At 43.5% G+C, this 23,390-nt stretch overlaps 1 protein-coding gene across 1 annotated transcript in view; it reads right to left on the bottom strand.

Annotated features, from left to right (window-relative positions):
* The window catches only part of DNAJC8 (DnaJ heat shock protein family (Hsp40) member C8), a 62,833-nt gene that overhangs the window by 25,436 nt on the left and 14,007 nt on the right, over window positions 1-23,390 (bottom strand). The window contains exons 5-7 of the mRNA XM_068269323.1: window positions 9,243-9,337; window positions 3,261-3,332; window positions 459-550 (exon numbers count right to left, since the gene is read on the bottom strand). Of these exons, the coding sequence (XP_068125424.1) occupies window positions 459-550; window positions 3,261-3,332; window positions 9,243-9,337 (259 nt within the window). The remainder of the gene's footprint in view (window positions 1-458; window positions 551-3,260; window positions 3,333-9,242; window positions 9,338-23,390) is intronic.

The raw sequence follows: 23,390 nt of genomic DNA, 5'->3' as shown, positions 1-23,390 counted from the left end.
TGGTATGCAAATATAGAGAGAAAATGTGATGAGCTTGCTTTTACACTGCCGTTCTGACACAGATTAATTATATGCTCAATGGCCTCCAAAGAACACAACATTAGCGGAACTGCTACCATTGGCAGAAACTCTAGCACTTGGGCTGCAATTAGAGTGGCTGGCTGGTGTAATGGTTAAGGGCTCTGCCTCTGACACAGGAGACCGGGGTTCGAATCTCGGCTCTGCCTGTTCAGTAAGCCAGCACCTATTCAGTAGGGGACCTTAGGCAAGTCTCCCTAACACTGCTACTGCCTATAGAGCGCGTCCTAGTGGCTGCAGCTCTGGCGCTTTGAGTCCGCCAGGAGAAAAGCGCAATAAATGTTATTGTCTTGTCTTGTCTAGAGATGCAATGGTGACAGATGCACTAAACCACAACAGTTCATATTTGAGTATCTGTTATGTATGTGATTAATACTAACCTTTCATGCATCTCCTTTGTTTCTCTTTCTTTCCTCTTAAGTTCCAGTTCTGCAAATAGCTTCATGGTCCTTTTGTACACAGCATGTTTGAACTGGAAAGACAGAATAACATTTTACCACAAAACTTCAGAAGACAATATTTCAAGCAATTTCTACAAAATCAAATGGATGGAAATCAATAAAACTGTTGTGCACAGGCTCTCAAAAGTGGTGCAAATAGAGAATTAACCAGGACATGTTTCAATTAGATCATTCCATGTTCCCTATGGCTATAATTACTAGGTAATGCCCGGTGGTGTTGATCCAGGGATTTTATCTGATTGCCATCTGGAGTCCTGAAGGAATTTTCCCCTTTTGGGGCTAGTTGGACCATGCCTTGTAAGGGTTTTTCTCCTTCTTCTGGATCAACAGGGATATGTGAAGGTGCAGGCTAGTGTTGCACTTTATTTTCTGGTTGACTCGATGGAGGTATGTCTTTTTTCAACCCGAATAACTATTATTACTGGACTGTATAATAAGAAGAAAGCCAACACAAGGTGTAAAAACAATATACAAAAAAATAATATTTCAAGTAGAAAGTTGGCACTGAGCCAAACTTTGCACTAAAAGCCTTTTAACCAGTTCATCCCCAAGGGTTTTACCCTAACGGACCAGAGCAATTTTCACCTGTCAGTGCTCCTCCCTTTAACCTCCTTAGCGGTAACCCCATGCTGGACACGGGGTAAGCCGCCGGAGGGTGCCGCTCAGGCCCTGCTGGGCCGATTTTCATAATTTTTTTTTTGCTGACGCAGCTAGCACTTTGCTAGCTGCGCCAGCACTCTGATCGCCGCCGGCCCCGCCCGATCGCCGCTATCTGCTGCGGCGCGCGGCCCCCCCCCAGCGCTGCCTGGCCAATCAGTGCCAGGCAGCGCCGAGGGGTGGCCCGGGACTCCCAATGCGTCCCGACGTCAGTGACGTCATCCCGCCCCGTCGCCATGGCGACGGGGGAAGCCCTCCAGGAAATCCCGTTCTATGAACGGGATTTCCTGATCGAAGCGGGCGGGGGGATGCCGCTCAGCAGCGGCTATCATGTAGCGAGCCCTGGGCTCGCTACATGATGTAAAAAAAAAAAAAAAAAAAAAAACATTGCTACGCTGCCCCCTGGCGGGATTTTTCATACCGCCAAGGGGTTAATCCCCTAATAACTTTATTACTACTTATCACAACAAAATGATCTATATCTCGTTTTTTCGCCACCAATTAGGCTTTCTGTTGGTAGTACATTTTGCTAAGAATTTTTTTTATTCTAAATACGTTTCAATGGGAAAAATAAGAAAATAATGGAAAATTATTTCTCAGTTTTCGGTCATTATTATTTTAAAATTAAACGTTGTCCTGTGGATAAAACCGACACATTTTATTTGCCCAGTTGTCCCGATTATTAAACTGTTTAACCACTTGAGGACCCACCCTTTACTCCCCCCTTAAGGACCAGCGTTGAATTCTGTGATCTGTGCTGGGTGGGCTCTACAGCCCCAAGCACAGATCAAACACCAGGCAGAGAGATCAGATCACCCCCCTTTTTTCCCCACTAGGGGGATGATGTGCTGGGGAGGTCCGATCTCTCCTGCCTGCGTGTGGCTGGCGGGGGGCACCTCAAAGCCCCCCTCCGCAGCGAAATTCCGCTTCCCCCTCTCCTTTCTGGCAGCCCTGGTGATCGGGGCTGCATAGGACGCTATCCGTCCTGTGCAGCCGGTGACAGGACGTCCCCTGTCACATGGCGGCGATCCCCGGCCGCTGATTGGCCGGGGATCGCCGATCTGCCTTGCCGTACAATGTAAACAAAGCGGATTATTTCCGCTTGTGTTTACATTTAGCCTGCAAGCTGCGATCGGCGGCCCGCAGGCTATTCACGGAGCCCCCGCCGTGAATTGACAGGAAGCAGCTGCTCGCGCGAGCGGCTGCTGATTAATTAGCCTGCAGCCGGCGACGCAGAACTGCGCCGCTGGTCCTGCAGCTGCCACTTTCCCGACGCGCGGTATGAGTGCGCGGTCAGCAAGTGGTTAAATGATGTCTATCACAATGTATGGCGACATTATTTGATAATATAGGTGTTTTTCTGTTTTTTTTTTGTCTGGTCCATAATTACAAGCCCCATGTAGTAAGTAAAAGTAATTTTCCCTCAAAATATAGATTAAAAAAAGCTGAGCCCCTAGGCAACTATTTATGTATTTTTTTTTAAACCGCTTCTTTTTTTTTTTTACATTTAACTACACTGACGGCTTCCTGTTTTATGAGTGGACGTGGCCGCTGATCGCAGTCATGTCCATTCATTCCAGGCATTGCGATTGGGTAGAGGACCGCTTGGTCCTCTTCCCCAATCTTTGAACACGGAATCCCGACGGAAATGGCGGCGGGAGCGGCGAGCACACATGGGGAGCGGCGGGAACGATCGACTTATTAAAATGTCCTGTTGCCGTTAACAGGCTCAAACAGGACGTTTTAATAAGTCAGGATGCCATTAACTTGTTAAACATCTGTGGTAAAGAAATATTGGGAAACAAAAAATGCCTATAGAAGTCCGCTGCAGGCGGAAGTAGTTTGTACTAGAATGCCTTTACATGCCCATGGTGTAAGGATGCGAAAACACAGAACAACCACAGATATCCGCTGCAGTCTAAGGGTTAAAGCAGGAGAAATTCTTCAACTGAGGAAAATGCATTTGACCAAATCTAATACAACTAGCCAGGTGGCGAATCTTGACCAACAATCAAAAACAGAGGACATTTTGTAGTCTGAGTGGCGAGGGGCACATTAACTTACAACTTCAGGGTCATCTTCTTCAACATCTAATGGTTTCCCTTCTTTTTTCAACTGCTTTTTCTTCTCCTTTACCTAGAGATACAGATAAAAACAATATAGAATGTAAGATCACAAATCAATAGCGTTCCAGAAACTCTGAATTCCAAATACACTAGATATTTCATTTCTAAACATACTCACCAAATATTTTTATTATTAATACTGTATAGGTTTTTAGTAACAAAATTGATATGTATAGGTGCAGTAACCCACAAAAGTTTGAAAATGTTGAAATTAAAACGAACTACCAAAACCCAAAAAAACACAAAAAACCTTGCTTCTGAATTAACGCAAAAACAGAACCCTATTTTCTAACACTAACCCTCCAATAACTAAGCCTGACACTAACCTGCAAAACTATCCTCCAACACCAACCTCTATAGCGAAGTGCAGCATCGGATAAAGGCACTCGACTATACCTATAGCTGATAAAGTTATATACCTGCACCGCAGACAATTCAGAGTTCAGCTATATAATAGTCAAACACCGATGGCTACTTAAAGCGGACCAAAACCAAACATTTTTTTAATTAAAAATATTTAGTTGCACCACTCTGACACATACAAAGATAAATAAACACCCCTTCAAACCTATGATCATTTCAGTGCATGCTTTTCAACCTTCTCTTTTCATAGCTAGGGTTATACTGGGGGCAGCCATTAGCAATTCCTCCATTGCCGGACACCATCTACTCCACCAGTTTGCCGGAAAAATCCCGGCAATTTGAAAGGAAGGGAGGGGTTCCTCCAATAAATGTAAAATATTTTATATTTGTCATCATGCAGCTGAAAAAAGGCTGCCATTTATTATTATAATTTAGAAAATAGATTTTATTTCTGAAATCTTGTATTTTTAATTTGGGTCCACTTTAATACATTTGTTTTCTTGAACTAACATAGCTTTTTAGAATAGAAAAGGTAAACCTTGTAGCTTAGCATATTCACTGTTGGTTCACATTCAAAGCCAAGCTTATATTCACATGGGGAGACACTACCCTGAGCCTTGCTTAGAATCAGATGAATCTCATATACTAAAAAATTCAGTGTATAAATATGGGTTCAGAAAGCTCAATTGGGGAGGGGGGGGGGGGGGGGGGGAACCACATATAGAAACATCCTATATTGTAGTGGCTCCGCTTAACCTAAGAGATGGTGACATATGACTAGCTTTATGTACTCAGACGACCAATGCTACTTACCCATGATAGACACTAATTTGAATGCTGGATTATAAGCCTGTGCAATGTAATTTTTGTATAGTCTTTGTATAGAACTATAAGAATAAATTTTAATATACCACGATCCTGGTCTAAGACTAGTCATTTCATACTATAAATACATATTGTTGTTGTTGCCGAGAGCCCACCTGACCAACCCTAGGAGTACTGACACTTCATTGAGTTTAGTATCGCCCATAGCTTGGTTCACCAATTTTATATAGGGTCCAACAGAACTCCGGCACCCAATTAAGTTATTCGGTACACCATAACTGCAAATATGTTGAGGTCTATAACGACGCATACATTGGCACGTCCTGACGATTTTAAAATTCGCCAATGTGTTCCAGGCAAACCCAAGCATGTTTTTCGAAGAGCCCCCACAATTGCTAACAGGGTGGTCAAAAGCCACTATAGAGGCAACGATCGGGGGGATCCATGTAGAGCAAGGGGTGTTTATAGATGTGGAGAATGCAATCAATGTCCATTTGTGAGAGTTGGTAAATCCGTCACCTTTCCACATGTCAAACAGTGCAAATTAAACACTTTATAAATTGTGACACAGAGGCAGTTATTAATGTGCTTAAAGAGGAACTCCAGTGAAAATAATGTAATAAAAAAAGTGCTTCATTTTTAACATAATTATGTATAAATGATTTAGTCAGTGTTTGCTCATTGTAAAATCTTTCCTCTCCCAGATTCACATTCTGACATGTATTACATGGTGACATTGTTACTGTGGGCATGTTATGTAGCCGTTTCTAGCTGTTCTGGCTGTTACAGACAGCTCTAAACAGCCATTTCCTGTCTGTGAACATTGTTACATTGTGGCAGTTTGCCAGGAGTACCGCGGTATTCAGAGCCTCTAGTGGGAGTGGTTTCAGCACAAAATCAGTCACACAGCGCCCCCTGATGGTCTGTTTGTGAAAATCATTCTATTTCTCATGTAAAAGGGGGTATCAGCTACTGATTGGGATAAAGTTCAATTCTTGGTTGGAGTTTCTCTTTAAATGCACATGCAATGCCTTTTATATAGGCAAAACAACGCAAAATTTTCGCAGACGAATTTATGAACATACTCAAGATGTGGTCAGTTATAACTTGGGCTCACCAGTTGCAAGACACGTTGTGTCCTGCCAGTTGAATCCAACAAATTTGATTACATTTAGTGCAGTGGACTGCATATACCCTAACCCTAGAGGATGTAACTTGGATAATGCATTGCTCCAACGTGAATGCAGTTTGATTTATGAATTAAAAGCAACAAGTCCGCCAGGACTAAATGATGAGTTGAAGTATTCCCCTTTCCTGTAGGTTTTTTTTGTTTTGTTTTTCCCTTTGGTTGAGTGTCCTCCCCTTTTGGTGACCGATTTGGGGTCACCCATAACCCATGACATGCCTGGCCTTATTTTGACCTTGCTTGGTCATGGGGTTAAGTTTGTATTATAGTTACTATACATTTTTTCAAAATTACTTTGATATGTATTGATATGAAATAAAATTAGTTTATGTATACTGTAGTGATATAGAAGTCCATGCTATGTTTAAAATGTAGTAGATATAGATTACTGTGTGCTCTCCCTTTTAGGTCTGGTAGTGCTCACCAGTGCCTGCGGGGTACGCAGTATACCAATCTGGACCTCTTATTTCCTTCCCATTTTCCTTACCTTCCTATCCTTTATTTACCCTTTTCTTTTCCTTCCATTCTCGTATTCACTCCATTTTCTCATTTTCATCCATACTTTTTCTCCCCCTCCCTCTTTTTCTTTTCTAATTTCTTTTTTCCTCTTCGCCTCCCATTTTCTAGTCCAGTGCCGGGCAAAAGTTTGCACTTGGGCGCCGCCAAGGGGGCGCTGTGTCCTGGACTCTGGTTGCTGGGCAACACGTCCCCATTCTTTTGGGTCGACAGCCGCCATGCCGGTGAGACGGGTGGCGCATTGGGCATGCGCCAGCCTCTCTTCTTCCGGCTAGAGCCCAGGCCGCGTGGAACACAGAAGCCGCGCCTACAACTATGGCGCGGCTGACGTATTTCCGCGTAGACGCCATTTATGGCGTCTGGGAGAGCCCACAATGGCAGGTACAGAGCGGTCAGAGGTCCTGAGGAGCCGGCAAGTCCGGCGAAACCAGTCAACATCAACTCACCAAGCGCCTCCCAACACCTTTACTAATGCTAAGTGGCTTTATAAACTTTTATGCTTATCACGCTGCAATGCTACTCCGGATCATCAAGATACAGGTTATTTACCATAGAGGACTGTATGCTGGACAGGCTGTATGCCACATATGAACTCTGCCTGACAATATTCCAGTCTCTCTGCATGCTATGTGTTTTTCATCTATACAAATAACATTATCTGCACACGAGGAACTCTGATAGCCTTTGAAATTTCATAGGCTATGGTTGTTTGGGAGCCTTTTGGAAACAAATATTACAACTGTTTTGTGGACATGTTGAGATTGGACATCCACTGTTGATGAGTAACAGGCTGAGATTAGAGATACTGCGCGTGGGCATCCCCTCCTTTATGATATGTGCTCAACAGGATATACTACACGAGGCGTTCCCATATAGCCTAACAAGAGGCTGTACACGTTTATTAGACGTTGCGATTGGACGTCCATCTTCTTGCATATTCCAAACAGTGTGCTTTTACTACTGGGAAAAGGTCATCTGGACAAAGACCGGAGCTTTTGCCTTGATAGGCTATGTTTACTTAATACTTACCTATCACTCTATGGAAAGAGACTGTCCTTAGGTGGTGCTAGAGGACAGTTCAACTAAATATATATAGATATAGATAGACAGATAGATAGATAGATCTATATAAAAACAAAAGTTTGCTTTCCTAAAACAGAAAGAATTTGCGATAATTCAGGTTGGAGTGAGCTTGAGATGTCTCCCAGAGCAACACTGCTGAATATATACAAATTAACCGCTGACACATCATTGCATTCCAGTGGTTCTGGAGGTGTGTTTAGCTTCTAAGGGTACAATAGTTAATTTGCATATATTCAGCAGTGTTGCTCTGGGAGACATCTCAAGCTCACTCCAACCTGAATTATCGCAAATTCTTTCTGTTTTAGGAAAGCAAACTTTTGTTTTTCTTAACATCTTAGTAAGGGGGCTTTTAGGACCATTGTAGTCCCTTACACACTCCAATGAGTTCTGGGTCACCATGAGCTTGCTGGTTAGTCTGTATCTATCTATATGCAAGCAATGCATATAGCGTTTACTCTAAATTTATGCACAAATTGAACTTGTAGTGTTGGATACTGCTTGGTAATTAGACCGCATACCTCTTTCCTGCTATATGTCATATTTGTAATTTTTAATTTGCTGCTTTTTGCACTCAAATGTGTTTTATGATTTTACTTTATGGCCTATTGAGTGTGTTCAGATCGCAGATGGGGTTCTGCCACACCAATCTCTAAAACGACTCACAGCTGAACAAACAGGAAGCACCGCCAAAAAAACTGACTATGTAGATCTGCAGAGAAATGTTACTTTCGTCACATCAAATTTCTGATCAGGTGCACAGAAAAATTAAAAGGGAATTTTATGCACAAAGGAGATAGTAGTACTTAACACAGTAACTACACTGCCCTTCATTGTTGTTCTGCATTTAAAAATAGAATGGATAGGATTGTCAGTGTGAATTATTAAGCGACTTCAGCAAACCTCAAGGGACACTTATCAAAGCTAGATCCTTAATAGAGATGACCCGGACTGGCCGCCTCAAACAAGAAAAGTCGAGCATGTGTACATAGCTTTAGTCTAGTTTAAAAAAAACAAATCAAAAACAAAACACAACATACAGGTAGCCCCTGCTTAACAAACCAGATAGGGACTAAGTTTGGTTAAAACCTGAATCTGTCCATAAGTTGAAACACTGCCATCTCTGTCCCCTGTACCTCCAGTGCCCCCGTGTCACCTCTGTTACCCTGTACCTTCAGCATCCTCCTCTGTGCCGCATCTGCCCTCCACTGAGTCACCTCTGTTACCATATGCCTTCAGAGTCCCCTTCAGCATCCCCCTCTGTGCCACATCTGCCTCCACTGAGTCACCTCTGTTCCCCGTGCCTCTTTCCATCCCCGTGTGCCAGCCCCCCCCCCCCCCTCCCCATTTGTGACTCCACCTGCTGTCCCCTCTCGTCAGTGTCAGCTTCTCCTGCATCACATAATTACATGCAACATGCAAGAGGAAATAAGGACACTAGAGAGCGTTCATCATGAGAGGAGGTCGCTCATCACTCCAGGGCTGGTAAAAGAAGCGCTGCTGCTCCGCATACTCTTCCCTGCAGTATAAACTGGGCTGGGGACAGGGACTCCATGACTTAGCAAGTGCTGGGATCACATCATGGTGGGTCATTTGTATGTCGGATGTTCATAAGCTGGGAGCTCCCTGTAAATTAAATTAGTTGTAGCGTTCTCCCCAGAATTTTTTTTCCAGCCGGGTGGCATTAAATAGTAGCCAGGTGGGGCGGGATGAGAGACTGCAGGAACAATGCTTCTGTGAGCAACTATGCTTACAACATAGGAGTAGGTGAGCCGAGGACAGCTGGGTGCTCACCAAAACTAGCCGGGTGGAGTACCCGGCTAAAAGAGCCTGGGGAGAACACTGGGTTGTTTCAATTGGTTTTATTTTAAACTACTCAATATCCGACAACTAAATAATAAACTCTCATGATTAAGAGTAGCAGCAGCTCTAAAATACTTGATAACTTACAATATGTTCGACGTACTCAAGGCCAGCCTGGATGACATCCAGTGCCCGCTTCTTCTGCTCCGTCTCCAGCAACAGTTTGTAGGCCTTATCAACCGCTACGGAAAACATCAAAGCTAAATTAGGGTATGAAAAGCGAACAACCACAGTTTTGGAAAAAAAAAAAAAAAAAGACCACTGCAAGAATCAAGGCTGTGGAGTCCATACAAACAGCATCTAACTTTTCAGTTTACAAGTCTTTTGACTCCTCTAATTTACATATAACAATCTTGTTGATTGAAAGTATAACATAAAAGGCATTTCATTATTGCCAAAGCTTTGGAATGTTAAAGTTCTATTAAGATGGCATCTGCTTTTGGGAACAAAAAGCTCCTGGCCAGGAAGCGGACACACTACTCTGTCAGCCATCCCAGCCTGCCTTTGCCAACGTGAATGCCCCAGCATGTCGCGTGAATAAGAAGATTCATCTGAGCCCAATAGCAGCTGGGTTCTAGTGTGTATCCCTGCCACCTTGCAGAAAAAGGCTTCTGCCTTTTCTGTGTCTCATATAGAAAGGGCCAGGGCCATTTTCTGCAAGAGAACAGAGCTATGCACCAGAGCCAAGCTGATGTGGGGTTCCAGTAAATTTTATTAAACAGACAATGGCCTCAATTCACTAAACTTATCTCCTGTCTTTAATAACTCTTCTAGAGTTGTTACCATGGTGATAAGGCATGTAGTATTCAGGAAACATTTTACCTCAGGCAAGCCTAAAGTTAACTCTTCTGTCTTTAAATTAACTCTCCAATCCTTAAAATAACTCCAGAGTTAAAGACAGGCTGTTAACTGCGTGTGAAAATAACTACAAAGGAGGTAAATTAACTACAGAGGAGGTAAATTAACTACAGAGGAGGTAACTTAACTACAGAGGAGGTAACTTAACTACAGAGGAGGTAAATTAACTACAGAGGAGGTAAATTAACTACAGAGGAGGTAAATTAACTACAGGAGAGGTAACTTAAGGAATGAAGAGGTAAGAGAACTCTCTCACATGTGGAGGTAAGTTTTCTCTTGCCTTATTATCTCTAGCATGATCTTAGTGAATTGAGGCCTATGTGTTGGGACATTCCAACATTTAAGCAAGAGTACCTGTGTTTTTTTTATCTACACCAGAGGTGCACTTTAAACTTAGGAGATTGCTGTAGAGTGGTTACTAATAGAAATCAAAATTAGTCCTTGGTAACTGTACTTATAGAGGGTACAGACAGGAACAAAGGGCCCTAGGCACTCCACAACATTTGATATCGTTAAACGCTCCCTCAAAAATCACTTTTTCTGACAAGCATACGCTCTACTAGATCATTCCACCTTTGACGGCTTGCCAAGTTGTACTTCTACATAACCTTTAAAAAAAAAAAAAAATAGATACCGCTTCTAGGTATGAATATTGTATATTACCTCACCTCTTGTCCACCCCACTTTCATCTAGGTCTCATAGGTCTCTAGGGAACCTATGGCTCACAGAGAAATCAGTAGGGGTGGATTCACTAAGCTACACTGCTCAAGCAGCACAGCTTAGTGTGGCAGTGCAAGTAAAATGTTCAAAGTATGCATGCTACTGCTGTAGCATGCACTACTAACTTACTCACGCTCCCCCCAAAACTAACGGTCGCTCCAATTGTCCCGCCCTGGACTATGTAGGGTCCAGTGACTTTGTAGGACGAGATCCCCACACTTTGATTGGCCCAATAGGCTGCCTGTCACTTGACAGGCAGTCTATTGGGCTAAAGTGCGGGGATCTCGTCCTGGCATGTTCAATAGTTATTTTTATTGTTAAACTCCCAATTACCTTGTGTATTTCTAGCAGCGTTTTACCATCCAACTGGTCGCATTGCAAGAGGAGAGTGTTGATTACATTTTTTTTTTACGTTTCCTAATTAAATGAGTGTTTATTCATGTGACCACCTAATCACTACCCCAAACAAGCAGTGTGAATGGGTTTGTGTAGAAATTTAACAGACACTGACATGCAGTGATCATACTCAGAGATGCTGATTAAAAATTAGTTAGTGGTCTCTTTTTTTTTTCTTCTAGAGCTGAATATAGTAATCATTTGCAGCAAAAAAAGTACACATACAAGTTCAGAAACCTACAAATAAAGCAGAGAAGAAGCAGTCTTGCATACATGGCTATACAGTGGCTTGCAAAAGTATTCGGCCCCCTTGAAGTTTTCCACATTTTGTCACATTACTGCCACAAACATGAATCAATTTTATTGGAATTCCACTTGAAAGACCAAGTATCATACATGATTCCAAACATTTTTTACAAATAAATAACTGCAAAGTGTGGTGTGCGTAATTATTCAGCCCCCTTTTGTCTGAGTGCAGTAAGTTGCCCATAGACATTGCATGATGAGTGCTAATGACTAAATAGAGTGCACCTGTGTGAAGTCAGTACAAATACAGCTGCTCTGTTACCGCGTCAGAGGTTGTCTAAGAGAATATTGGGAGCAACAACACCATGAAGTCCAAAGAACACACCAGACAGGTCAGGGATAAAGTTATTGAGAAATTTAAAGCAGGCTTAGGTTACAAAAAGATTTCCAAAGCCTTGAACATCCTACAAAGCACTGTTCAAGTGATCATTCAGAAATGGGAGTATGGCACAACTGTAAACCTACCAAGACAAGGCCGTCCACCTAAACTCACAGGCCGAACAAGGAGAGCGCTGATCAGAAATGCAGTTAAGAGGCCCATGGTGACTCTGGACAAACTGCAGAAGTCTACAGCTCAGGTGGGGGAATCTGTCCATAGGACAACTATTAGTTATGCACTGTACAAAGTTGGCTTTTATGGAAGAGTGGCAAGAAGAAAGCCATTATTAACAGAAAAGCATAAGAAGTCCAGTTTGCAGTTTTCCACAAGCCATGTGGGGGACACAGCAAACGTGGAAGAAGGTGCTCTGGTCAGATGAGACCAAAATGGAACTTTTTGGCCAAAATGCAAAACGCTATGTGTGGCGGAAAAGCACCAGTTAGTCTTACCGGTAACAGTGTTTCTGTTCAGCAGCCGAGATACCCTCTTGAGTGAGTGCCACGCCTCCTCACTGCGGAAACACAACCAAAAAAGCATAAAAGAGCTCCCACCCCCCTCTAACCTCAGTGCATATAAAGTAAAAGACCAACACCAGGTAGAAGAGGGGCGACGCACCTCCTGGTGAAACCAATCTCAAAAGAAAAGTCATAAGGAATTGCGACAGTAGAAAAAAAGAGGGCTGGGTAGTAGACGGTATCCCGGCTGCTGAACAGAAACACCATTACCGGTAAGACTAACTGGTGCTTTCTCACATTCATCAGCCGGGATACCCTCTTGAGTGATACCCAAGTAAATACCCACCTAGGGAGGGACTACAGCCTGGAGCACTTTCCTGCCAAACGACAAATCTTGCTGGGAAAGCACGTCCACTCTATAACGTTTAACAAAAGTGGACGGACTCGCCCAAGTAGCTGCCTGGCAGATTTGCTGGACCGTAGCACCCGCTCTTTCTGCCCATGATGATGAAATTGAACGGGTAGAATGTGCCTTGATATTTGATGGTGGAGTGGAGTCAGACATCTGGTATGCTGAAGCAATCATATCACAGATCCACCTAGCAATTGTCTGTCTAGAAGCCTGCTGCCCCTTCCTTTTTCCCCTAAAAAGTACAAATAAATGTGAAGAACATCTGAACTCTCTTGTCCTATCTAAATAGGCTAAAATTGCCCTTCTTACATCTAAACAATTAAACTCAGCCTCTTTACCACAGGAAGGGTTGTCACAAAAAGGAAGAACAATATTTTGGGACCTATGAAAAACCGATGCAACCTTGGGTAAGTACATAGGGTCTAACCGTAACACCACTTTATCCGGAAAAAACGTAAGAAAAGGGTCCTTAACCTCCCTGCCGGTTATCCCGAGCTCAGCTCGGGGTAACCTGCTGCGGAGGATTCCTCAGGCCCTGCTGGGCCGATTTGCATAATTTTTTTTTTGTTACACGCAGCTAGCACTTTGCTAGCTGCGTGTAACTTACGATCGCCGCCGCTCCGCGCCGATTCGCCGCAACCCGCCGCATCAGAGGGTGCCCCCCCCCCCCCGAGACCCGTGCGCTGCCTGGCCAATCAGTGCCAGGCAGCGTCGAGGGGTGGTTCGGGACTCCCTCTGACGTCACGACGTCGGTGACGTCATCGCGCCCGTCGCCATGGCGACGGGGGAAGCCCTCCTGGAAATCCCGTTCAGAACGGGATTTCCGGATGGGTTAATGCGCCGGCGGCGATCGGCGCATTCGGGGGGACGCCGCAGGGAGGGGGGGAAGCATGTAGCTAGCGCTAGGCTAGCTACATGCTACAAAAAAAAAAAAAAAAGCCAAAAAACACCCTCCCTGCCGTGCGCAGCAATTTTTTATAACGGCAGGGAGGTTAATAGACAGTGCATGGAGATCGCCCAATCTCCTGGCCGACGTAATTGCAACAAGAAAAGCAACTTTAAGAGTAAGGAACTTCAAATCAATTTCGTTAATTGGCTCAAAAAGGGGATTGGTTAGTATTTCGAGCACCAGGGACAGATCCCATTGGGGCAACACCTTTTGTCTCACGGGTGTCGACCTTTGAATAGCCCGGAAAAAATCTCTGACCAACTTTTCCTGTGCCAAAGACCTATCCAGTAACACTGATAAGGCTGAACATTGCACCTTTAGTGTGCTCAAGGCTAACCCCTTTTCCACCCCATCTTGGAAAAAGTCTAAAATAGTTCCAATTTTTGACTTGTCTCTCTGACATGAAGAACACCAGGACAAGAACACCTTCCAGACCTTCCTATAAATACCATGCGTAACTGGTTTCCTGCATTGTAGAAGAGTATCGATCACCTTGTCCGATACCCCCTTGTTTTTCAAAATTGCCCTCTCAGGATCCATGCCGACAGATTGAACATCTCTGGCCTGGGATGGAATAGAGGTCCCTGTCGTAATAGATCCGGTCTGATCGGAAGTTTTAATGCAGGTGCTACTGCTAGTCTCAAAATTGTAGAATACCAAACTCTCTTGGGCCACGCAGGTGCTACTAGGATTAGTGTTACCCCCTCCCTCTGAACTTTCTCCAGGACCTGAGGCAGCAGTTTTAGAGGGGGAAATGCGTACCCGAGATTGAAAGTCCACGGGACCGATAGGGCATCCAATCCCAGAGACTTCTGACTGTCGTGAACAGAAAAAAATTGAGGAATCTTTGCATTGATCGGAGACGCAAAAAGATCGACGTCCGGAACGCCCAAAATTTCTGTGATCCATTCGAAGACCCTCTGGTTTAATTCCCATTCCGAGTGGTCTATCTCGTGGCGGCTCAAATAGTCCGCTTCAAAATGTAATATTCCTTTGACGTGAATCGCTTCTATCGACAGAAGATTGTCTTCTGCCCAAGACAAAATCTCCGACGTCAGCCTTAGCAGGGCTTGGGCCCTGGTACCGCCTTGTTTGTTCAGATACGCAATCGTTGTAGCATTGTCTGAGAAAACAAGAACGTGATTGTGAACAATCAGGTCTTGGAAGGAAATAAGTGCCTCTCTCACAGCCAGAAGTTCCCTGAAACTGGACGATTTTTTGGCATTCGTCCTGGACCACCTCCCCTGGGAATGAAGCCCCATGGCCATGGTCCCCCATCCCCAGGCGCTTGCGTCCGTGTGAATTCTGACTGGATTTTCCTGTCTCCAAATTCTTCCCTGTACTAGATTTGGGGACGTTAACCACCAGTGAAAACTCTGCTTCACCAGGTCTGAAATTTGAACCCTCACATCTAAAGACTCAGTCGACCTGTCCCAGGTCTCCAGAACCCAACATTGTAGAGTTCGGCTGTGGAATTGCGCCCACATCACTGCCGGAATGGTGGCTGTCATAAACCCCAGAACTTTCATGAGTTCTCTTAAAGTGAACGTCCGGACTAAAAATCGACTCAGCAGTACTGAAAAGGCCTGGTGTTTCTTTAACAGTTTCACAGCATCAGAACTTTGTTTCTCTTATCCAAGCCTCATTTTTAGCTGCATAGAAGAAAACTGCCCGGGCTTTTTTCCCCTGATGCTGTGCAAAGCATGATGGGATTTCGGATGTTGTTGCTCTCGTTCTGCTGTTTTGGTGCAAATTTTTCTTTTTTTACATTTTGAATTTGACATTTAAAGCCTAGCGTGTGCAGCTAGGAGGGGTTATCAGGACACAGGACATTTGGAACTGTGTTTCCTGCTCCTTGTCACCTGCTTTCAACCAAAAAGATGGCTGCCCCCATGACAAAGATGGCAGCCCCCATGAATCACAAACATTTGCCTGTTCTTTTAAAACAGGGTGGGTAAAAAATTATATTACCTATCTATTCTAATTAACATAACTAATGTAACTTAATGACAGTATGTTTGTTTAGGCTGAAGTTCTCCTTTAAGGAGCTGTCCTGACTTAGAAGAAGATTCCTCATCTCCTCCCGCAGTCTTGTTACTTTCCCTGAAGTCAATAAAATCCTTTGACTTCTGGAATCTATCACGTACCCTAAAAAGACAATGGTCTGAGTCGGATTGAGGTTCGACTTTTGGTAATTCAACATCCAACCTAATTGTGTCAGGCTCTGAATTACCAAATCCCTGTGTCGAATGATCTCCTCTCTTGTTTTGGCAAAAATTAGTAGATTGTCTAAATAAGGTACAATGGAAATTCCCTGTAGTCTCAACACCTTCATAACCTCGGCAAGCACCTTGGTAAAGATCCGAGGTGCCGAGGCTATTCCGAAGGGCAGGGCCTGAAATTGGTAATGCCATGTCTGGTTCTCCACTCGTATTGCAAACCTTAAAAATCTTTGATGGGACTTCGCAATCGGTATGTGGAGATAGGCGTCTTGTAAATCTATGGATACAAAAAATTCCTTCCCCTGAAGGAGGGACCTTACAGAAACCAGGAGTTAGCTCACCTGGTAACGACATTTTAAGTAACACTCCAGGACAGGTACACATTGAGACTTGGCTCCTCCCAGGAACAGGAAATATCCGTCAGCCTCTCTATAAATTCAAGATGGACCAAGGGTCAGGCAGTATAATATAAAGGAACAGGAACAATATACTAACATAACCCTAATATATTACATTTTTACACATATAAAATAACATGTATATCATGTAATATTTGATATATATGGGGGTGGGTACCCCCACCTGTCCTGCAGTGTTACTTAAAATGTCGTTACCAGGTGAGCTAACTCCTGGTTTTTCCAGTAACACTCCAGGACAGGTACACATTGAGATGATAAGCAAGAAATCAATCACCAACCTCAGGGTGGGCTAACTGCCCTTAGGACAGTTCTTCCGAAGTCCTGATCGGTCTCCGTTAATCGATCCAGCCGATAGTGTCTCATGAAGGTTCCTAAATTCTTCCAGGTTGCCGCCTTGCAGATGTTCAATGGTGAGGTACCTGCCCTGTAAGCCCACGTAGTTGCGGCTGCCCTGGTGGAATGTGCCTTCAAGTTCACTGGTGGATCTTTACCCATGATCTTATATGATTCTATGATACAATCTTTAATCCATTTGGCTATTGTCTTTGTAGATGCTTTTAATCCTTTGGATTTACCTGCATAAATTTATGAATAATGACTCTGATTTTCTGAAGTCTCTGACTCTTTCCAGATAGGATATTAAATTTTCACGAACGTCCAATTTATGTTGTTTAATTTCCTTCTCTGTTGTTGGATTCATACAGAACGATGGTAATATTTCTTGTGTTCTGTGGTAAATATCTCCTACCTTAGGTAGGAGCTCTGGACTTGTTCGGAGTACCACTCGATCATTGAAGAATGAACAGTACGGTTCTTTGTGTGAAAGAGCCTAGAGTTCACTTATGCGCCTAGCCGATGTGATTGCAACTAGAAATACCGTTTTCAGTGTACACATTCTTAGGGAATCTTCATCAAATTCGCTCGATGTTAATGCCTGTAGCACTAGGGATAGATCCCATCTTGGAAACTGCCTGACTGATATAGGTCTGTTTCTTTCAATTGACTTTACAAATCTGATTATAAGGGGGTCTTGCGCTAGCTTCTTGTCTAAATAAACTGATAGAGCCGATATTTGAACCTTAATTGTGCTTAAGGCTAATCCTTTTTCAACTCCCTCCTGCAGAAATTCTAAAATTGTTGCCATTTCTGTCGATTGGAAGTTTGAATTTTCCACCATAAAATAAAAGTTTTCCAGTATTTCTGGTAAATAAGTCGAGTATTCTCTTTTCTACTTTTTAACAAGGTATTTACTACTCTAGTTGACAATCCCTTACTTTCAAGGACTGCCCTTTCAGAAACCATGCTGTAAGTTTCCATCTTTCCAGATGTAAAACAGCTTGTCCCTGCACCTGTATCATATCTTCTGATACCGGTATCTGCCATGGTTGGGCTGCAAGCATTGACAGGAGAAGCGGATACCAAGCCCTCCTGGGCCAGTTCGTAGCAATTAGAATCATTTGGCATTGTGACCTCATCAATTTCTGAAGCACTATGGGAATCAGATTTAGCGGTGGGAATGCATACACCATGCTCTGATTCCAGTTCTGAGACAAAGCGTCTATTGCCATCGGTTTGTCTAAGACATTGAGGGAGTAGAACTGTTTGCATTTGTGGTTTGATCTGTTCGCAAATAAGTCCACTTGGGGTTCCCCCCATTTGCTCACTATGGTTTCGAATAATTTTTGGTTGAGTGACCATTCTGTGTTTGTCACTTGCACCCTGCTTAGCTGATCTGCCAGAACATTTAACTCCCCTTTTAAGTGTACCGCTGTTAATGATATGAGATCGCGTTCTGCTATCTCTAGTATCTCCAGTGTCAGGAATAATAATTTTTTGGACCTGGTTCCCCCTTGGCGATTTATATAAGACACAACCGTCGCGTTGTCTGATTGAATTTGTACATGATAAGTTCTCAGAAGATGAATCGTGCTGATTATAGCCATCTTTACCGCCATGAGTTCCCTGAAGTTTGAGGACTGTTCTGTCACCGACTGGTTCCATAGGCCTTGAACTTGAAACTTGTCCACATGAGCTCCCCAACCTGACTGGCTTGCGTCTGTTAAAATCTTTTGTATCGGTAAGGACCACAGTCAGCCCTGTGAGAGATGTTGCGGTACCTGCCACCAACTTAGACTGTCCTTTATCTGTGGTTCTACTGTCACTGTGTTGTCTAACGTGATCTGTTGCTTGTTCCAATTGGATAACATCCATGACTGTAGAATTCTGGTGTGCTTTAACGCCCACTGAATTGCCGGAGCTACTGAGGACAAAAGGCCTAGAAGTTGCATAATCTGTCTGATTTTTATTGTTTGATAGGAATTGAACTTTTCCACTTCCAACAATATCTTCTGTATTTTCTCGTGTGGAAGGAGAATTTTCTGTTGCACTGAGTCTATCATAAAACCTAGAAACAGAATGTTCTGGGTTGCAGTAAGTTGTGACTTGTCCTTGCTTACAATCCAACCCGACCGCTGTAGTTGATTCAATACAATCTGTTTGTGTCCCTCTAGATCTGTTAAGGTTCTTGCCACTATTAACAGGTCGTCTAAGTAGGGAATGATAATAATGCCCTGACTGTGTAGAGCCGCGATCAGCTCCCCCATTACTTTTGTAAAAATTCTTGGCGCTGATGTTATGCCAAATGGGAGGCAGCGGAACTGTAGATGCTGAATTCCTTTCTCCATCTGCACCGCAAATCTTAGAAACTTTTGCGACTCTAGTTCTATTGGTATATGCCAATAGGCGTCTTGCAGATCCACACTGGCCATGAAGCCATGAGGTATCAGCAGGTTTTTTATTGAGTAAATTGATTCCATACGAAATTTTTCGTATTTGATGTATGGATTTAAGGGTTAAAATTCAACATTATTCTGTACTTTCCCGAAGGCTTCTGTACCAGAAATATTTTTGAGTAGAAGCCTTCGCCTCTTTACCCTACCGGCACTGCTGATACCACATGTCTGTCTAGCATGTCTGAAATGATCTCCTTTAATGCTTCCTGATGTTGAGGCAAGGTTAGTTGTTTTGTCACCACAAACTTCTTTGGGGGTCTTGAACGAAAAGCAATGTGATAACCTTTTTTTATAAGGTCTAGAATGAAAGGGCTCTTTGTTATAGTTTTCCAGTGTGGGAGGAAATAGCCCAACCTTCCCCCCACTTTTAATGTGTCATTGTTTACTTTGTGAAATGGGGGTCCTGAAACTTGGACCTGCTTTTTTCTGATCTTTATTAAAGGACCATGTTCGTCTTTTGTTTTGATTTTCAGGTCTATCTGCTTGTCTGTTTTGACGAAAAAATCTCTTTCCAGTTCTGAACTGTTTCTTTTTTGGAAAGGATTTTTTCTTATTTGCGGTTCTTTCCAGAACCTCATCCAACTCTGGCCCAAAGAGAGTGTCTCCTACCACTGGGATAGAGCAAACTCTATTCTTTGAAGCCATGCTTCCATGCCAGGTCTTAATCCACAAATTACGTCTGGCTACATTAGAGATACCTGCTGCTTTAGCGGTTAGCCTAAATGATTCTGAAGCTGCATCAATGATATAAGCTATAGCTTTATGCATCACAGTCAATGAATTAACTGATCCTTTGGTGTATCCTTGTTAATATTCTCCTCCAGTTGCTGCATCCATAATGCCAGCATCCTTGCAACACAAGTTGTTGCAGCAGAAGGCCTGAAGTTTGCACAAACGGCAGGCCACAACCGTTTAAGAGCATATTCTATCTTTTTATCCGATTGATCCTTCAAGTGGCCCAGATTCTCGAACGCAAGTTCATCATCCCTATTAACTTGCAAGAAGGCAGAGTCTAACTTGGGGCTCTTGTCCCACATTTTACAATCTTCCTCAGAGAATGGGAATCGTCTCTTAAAACCTCTGGACATGAACAATTTTAAATCTGGGTTTTTCCATTGACTTGAGATTAGATTTTTTGTTGATTGATGTACAGGGAAATATAACTCCTGTGGGCTTTCCATGCCTTCATACAATTTATCATGTATTGAAACTGCTTCAGTGATTGCTTTATTTAAATTTAAATCTTCGTATATGGCTGTTAAAAGCATTTCGGTCTCTGCCACAGGAAACTTAAACTTTGATGGTTTATTTTCTATTTCCTGTGCTTCCATAGAACTTGCAGAGCCCTCCTCATTACCACTAAAATCCTCTTCATCCGAAACAATAACAGGTTTATTAGTTTTGCTAATAGCTTTTTTGGGGATAATTATTTCAGACTCTTTGGGCTGAGTGGCTTGGTCAGCCTGAACTTCAGCAGGTGTGTCTGGTTTATAAGGTATTGAAGTGGCCTTAAATTCCTTCAATGTATCTTTCAAATCCTGTCTCAGAGCCTGGATATCTCTCTGAGACGCTGATTCCTGTTTCATGACTTTATAAGTACAATCCTTGCACAGCAATTTTGTTGATGCAGGATTTACTTTTACATTGCACACAGGGCACCGTTTAGAGGGTTTTGCAGGGTCAGGTACATTTGAGGTAGTGCCCTGCAACAACACAGAAAGAGAAAAAAACTAACTTGTCTATTTGCAAGTGCCACAATATATTACTATATGCATTAATTATTACTAAATGCCATTTTTAGTAAAGAAAATTGTTTGTCATAACATTATCAAAGACCAACCACTTGAGTATAAAGGATATTTTGTATTAATATACCAAACACATCCCAGCCTGCTGCAGAATCAAAAGTCGACTATGCAAGATAAGGTAGACACATTTCAATATATGATCACAGTGTTTCCTTATAATCATATCCGGCCCAAATGCAGTCACTATAATACTTTGTGCTGCGCACGGTTTGTTGCCCCCACAAGGGTCACCACTGCTGCCCGGGTCTCCGCAGAGCAGTCTTACCCGTCCTGGTTCCTGCTCTACCTCCGACATTGTCCACGCTGTGCGAGACGCCGTGTGCGGAGAACGCCGGGCGGCTGCCCCTCTTCATCTGGCGCACCGGTAGTGACGTCACGTGACCCGGAAGTGATCCCCGAGGTCGCGGCCGGAGGAGTTCCGCACTCCGCCTCCGCTATGCGCCTCCTCCGGACGTCCTCTACCTCGCCGCTGCCTCCGCCTGATGAGTCCTTAGGGCAGCCCTTCCTGGAGCGCAACCTTCCTTCACAGGCCGACCAACAGGGGTAAAATCCACTGGGAGCAGCGCTTTACAGCAAACAGCAACAGGTACTCCACAGGGGAACGGACCTCCGTCTACACCACGGCCCGCTCTGCGCCAACATATCCCTAGCCACCCAGGCTCTCCGGGACAGCGAGCACACACAGAGAGAACTGGTTCCTGGCCAGGAAATATCCAATACTGCCTGACCATCTTGAATTTATAGAGATGCTGACGGATATTTCCTGTTCCTGGGAGGAGCCAAGTCTCAATGTGTACTTGTCCTGGAGTGTTACTGGAAAAAAAAATGTTCTCCATTTTGAACTTCTTGTAAACTAAAAATGGGTTCAGACTTTTTAGGTTCAGAATGAACCTTAACTCGCCGTTTGACTTGGTTACCAAAAAAATATGGGAATAATATCCCCGAAGTTCCTGACCCTTTGGAACTGGTATAATTACTCTTTTGATCAAAAGTTTCTCTATCTCTAATCGTAGCCCTCTGGCTTTGATAGGATCCTGTGGAAGACTGTTTATAAATACCCTGGGGGGGAGGTGGAACAAAAAATTGAGGTCGATATCCCTCCTTTATAATTTTTAAAATAAACGGATCTGGTCTGATCAAATCCCACTGGGATAGAAAAAATTGGAGCCTTCCCCCCACCGGCAAAGAGTCATTTGTTTTCTTTTGTTGTGTTGGGCTTAGCAAGGGCAAAACCTCCTCGTCCCTTACCAGTCGGAAATGACCATTTCCTTTGCTGGCTTTGAGCTTTAGGCTGTTCTTGAACTGGTTTTCTAAACACGCCCTGAGGTTTTCCCTTGAAAACTTTACGTTTGCTCGGGAATTGTTTCCCTTTTTCAGCAGATCTGGAAAGCACCTCATTCAAATCTTTGCCAAAAAGTAAACTGCCCGAGAATGGAATTGCACACAATCTATTTTTGGACATCAAGTCCCCCTCCCATGTCTTCAGCCAGACTGCTCTCCTGGCTGAATTGACTAAAGCAGTTGTGCGAGCAGAAATACGAACAAATCTCAACAGCAGCGTCAGCCAGGAAGGCAACCGACCTCAAAACAACAGGTAGGGACCTAATGTACTTATTTATATCCGAACCTGATTTTACATGAGTAAGCAGGTTATCCATCCAGACACGGAGGTTACGAGAGATGCATGCGGCAGCAACACCAGGAAGGAAAGCAAAGGAAGCAGACTCCCACGCCTTCTTGAGCAAAATATCAATCTTTTTATCCATTGCTTCTTTTAAAACCCCCGCGTCCTCAAAAGACAGATCTGCCCCCTTAGAATGTTTGGACAAAGCCGCATCTAACCTGGGACATTTGATAAACTGGTTCATGTCAGTGTCAAACGGATATTTCTTTTTAGCTGATTTAGGAATAAATAATTTCCTTTCCGGTTCCTTCCACTAAGAAGCAATAATGTCCTTGAGAGATTGATGGAAAGGAAAGACACGGCCCGTTTGCTGAGACAGACCTGAATAAACCTGATCCTGAGCTGATAGTTCCTTTTGGATCTCCGGTATCTGCTCAGTAGAATAAACAGCCTTTAATAATTCATTAGTTTCCTCTGTGCTAAAAAGAAATCTGGCCGCTTTCTTTAAATAGTCATCGGATTCCAATTCCGATTCAATATTTTCACCCTCCTCTACTTCGGAAAACTCCTCTCTCCCCTCTAAATCCTCTTACTCCTCCTCCTCCCCCTCAACCCCCAGTCCAATCGGATCTGGAGGTATTCCCGGATCAACCCCCCGAGCAGGACTCTCCATAGGGACCATAGGTATCTCCGGAGTTGAGGAGGGCCCCGGAACAACCTCAACATTCGTGGGCAGCATAGATTCTCTAAACCTCTCAAAGGCAATTGACAAATCTTTTTTAACTGTCTTCATAACACTTTTAATAATAGTAGAGGACTCTGAAGAAATAACTGCATCTATACAGGATTGACAGAGGGTTTTTGCATAAGTGGCGGAAAGTTTAATGCCACATT

The sequence above is a fragment of the Hyperolius riggenbachi genome, chromosome 2 (genome assembly GCF_040937935.1).
Source record: "Hyperolius riggenbachi isolate aHypRig1 chromosome 2, aHypRig1.pri, whole genome shotgun sequence".
NCBI lineage: Eukaryota > Metazoa > Chordata > Amphibia > Anura > Hyperoliidae > Hyperolius > Hyperolius riggenbachi.
This window is presented reverse-complemented; position numbering and strand designations above follow the sequence as displayed.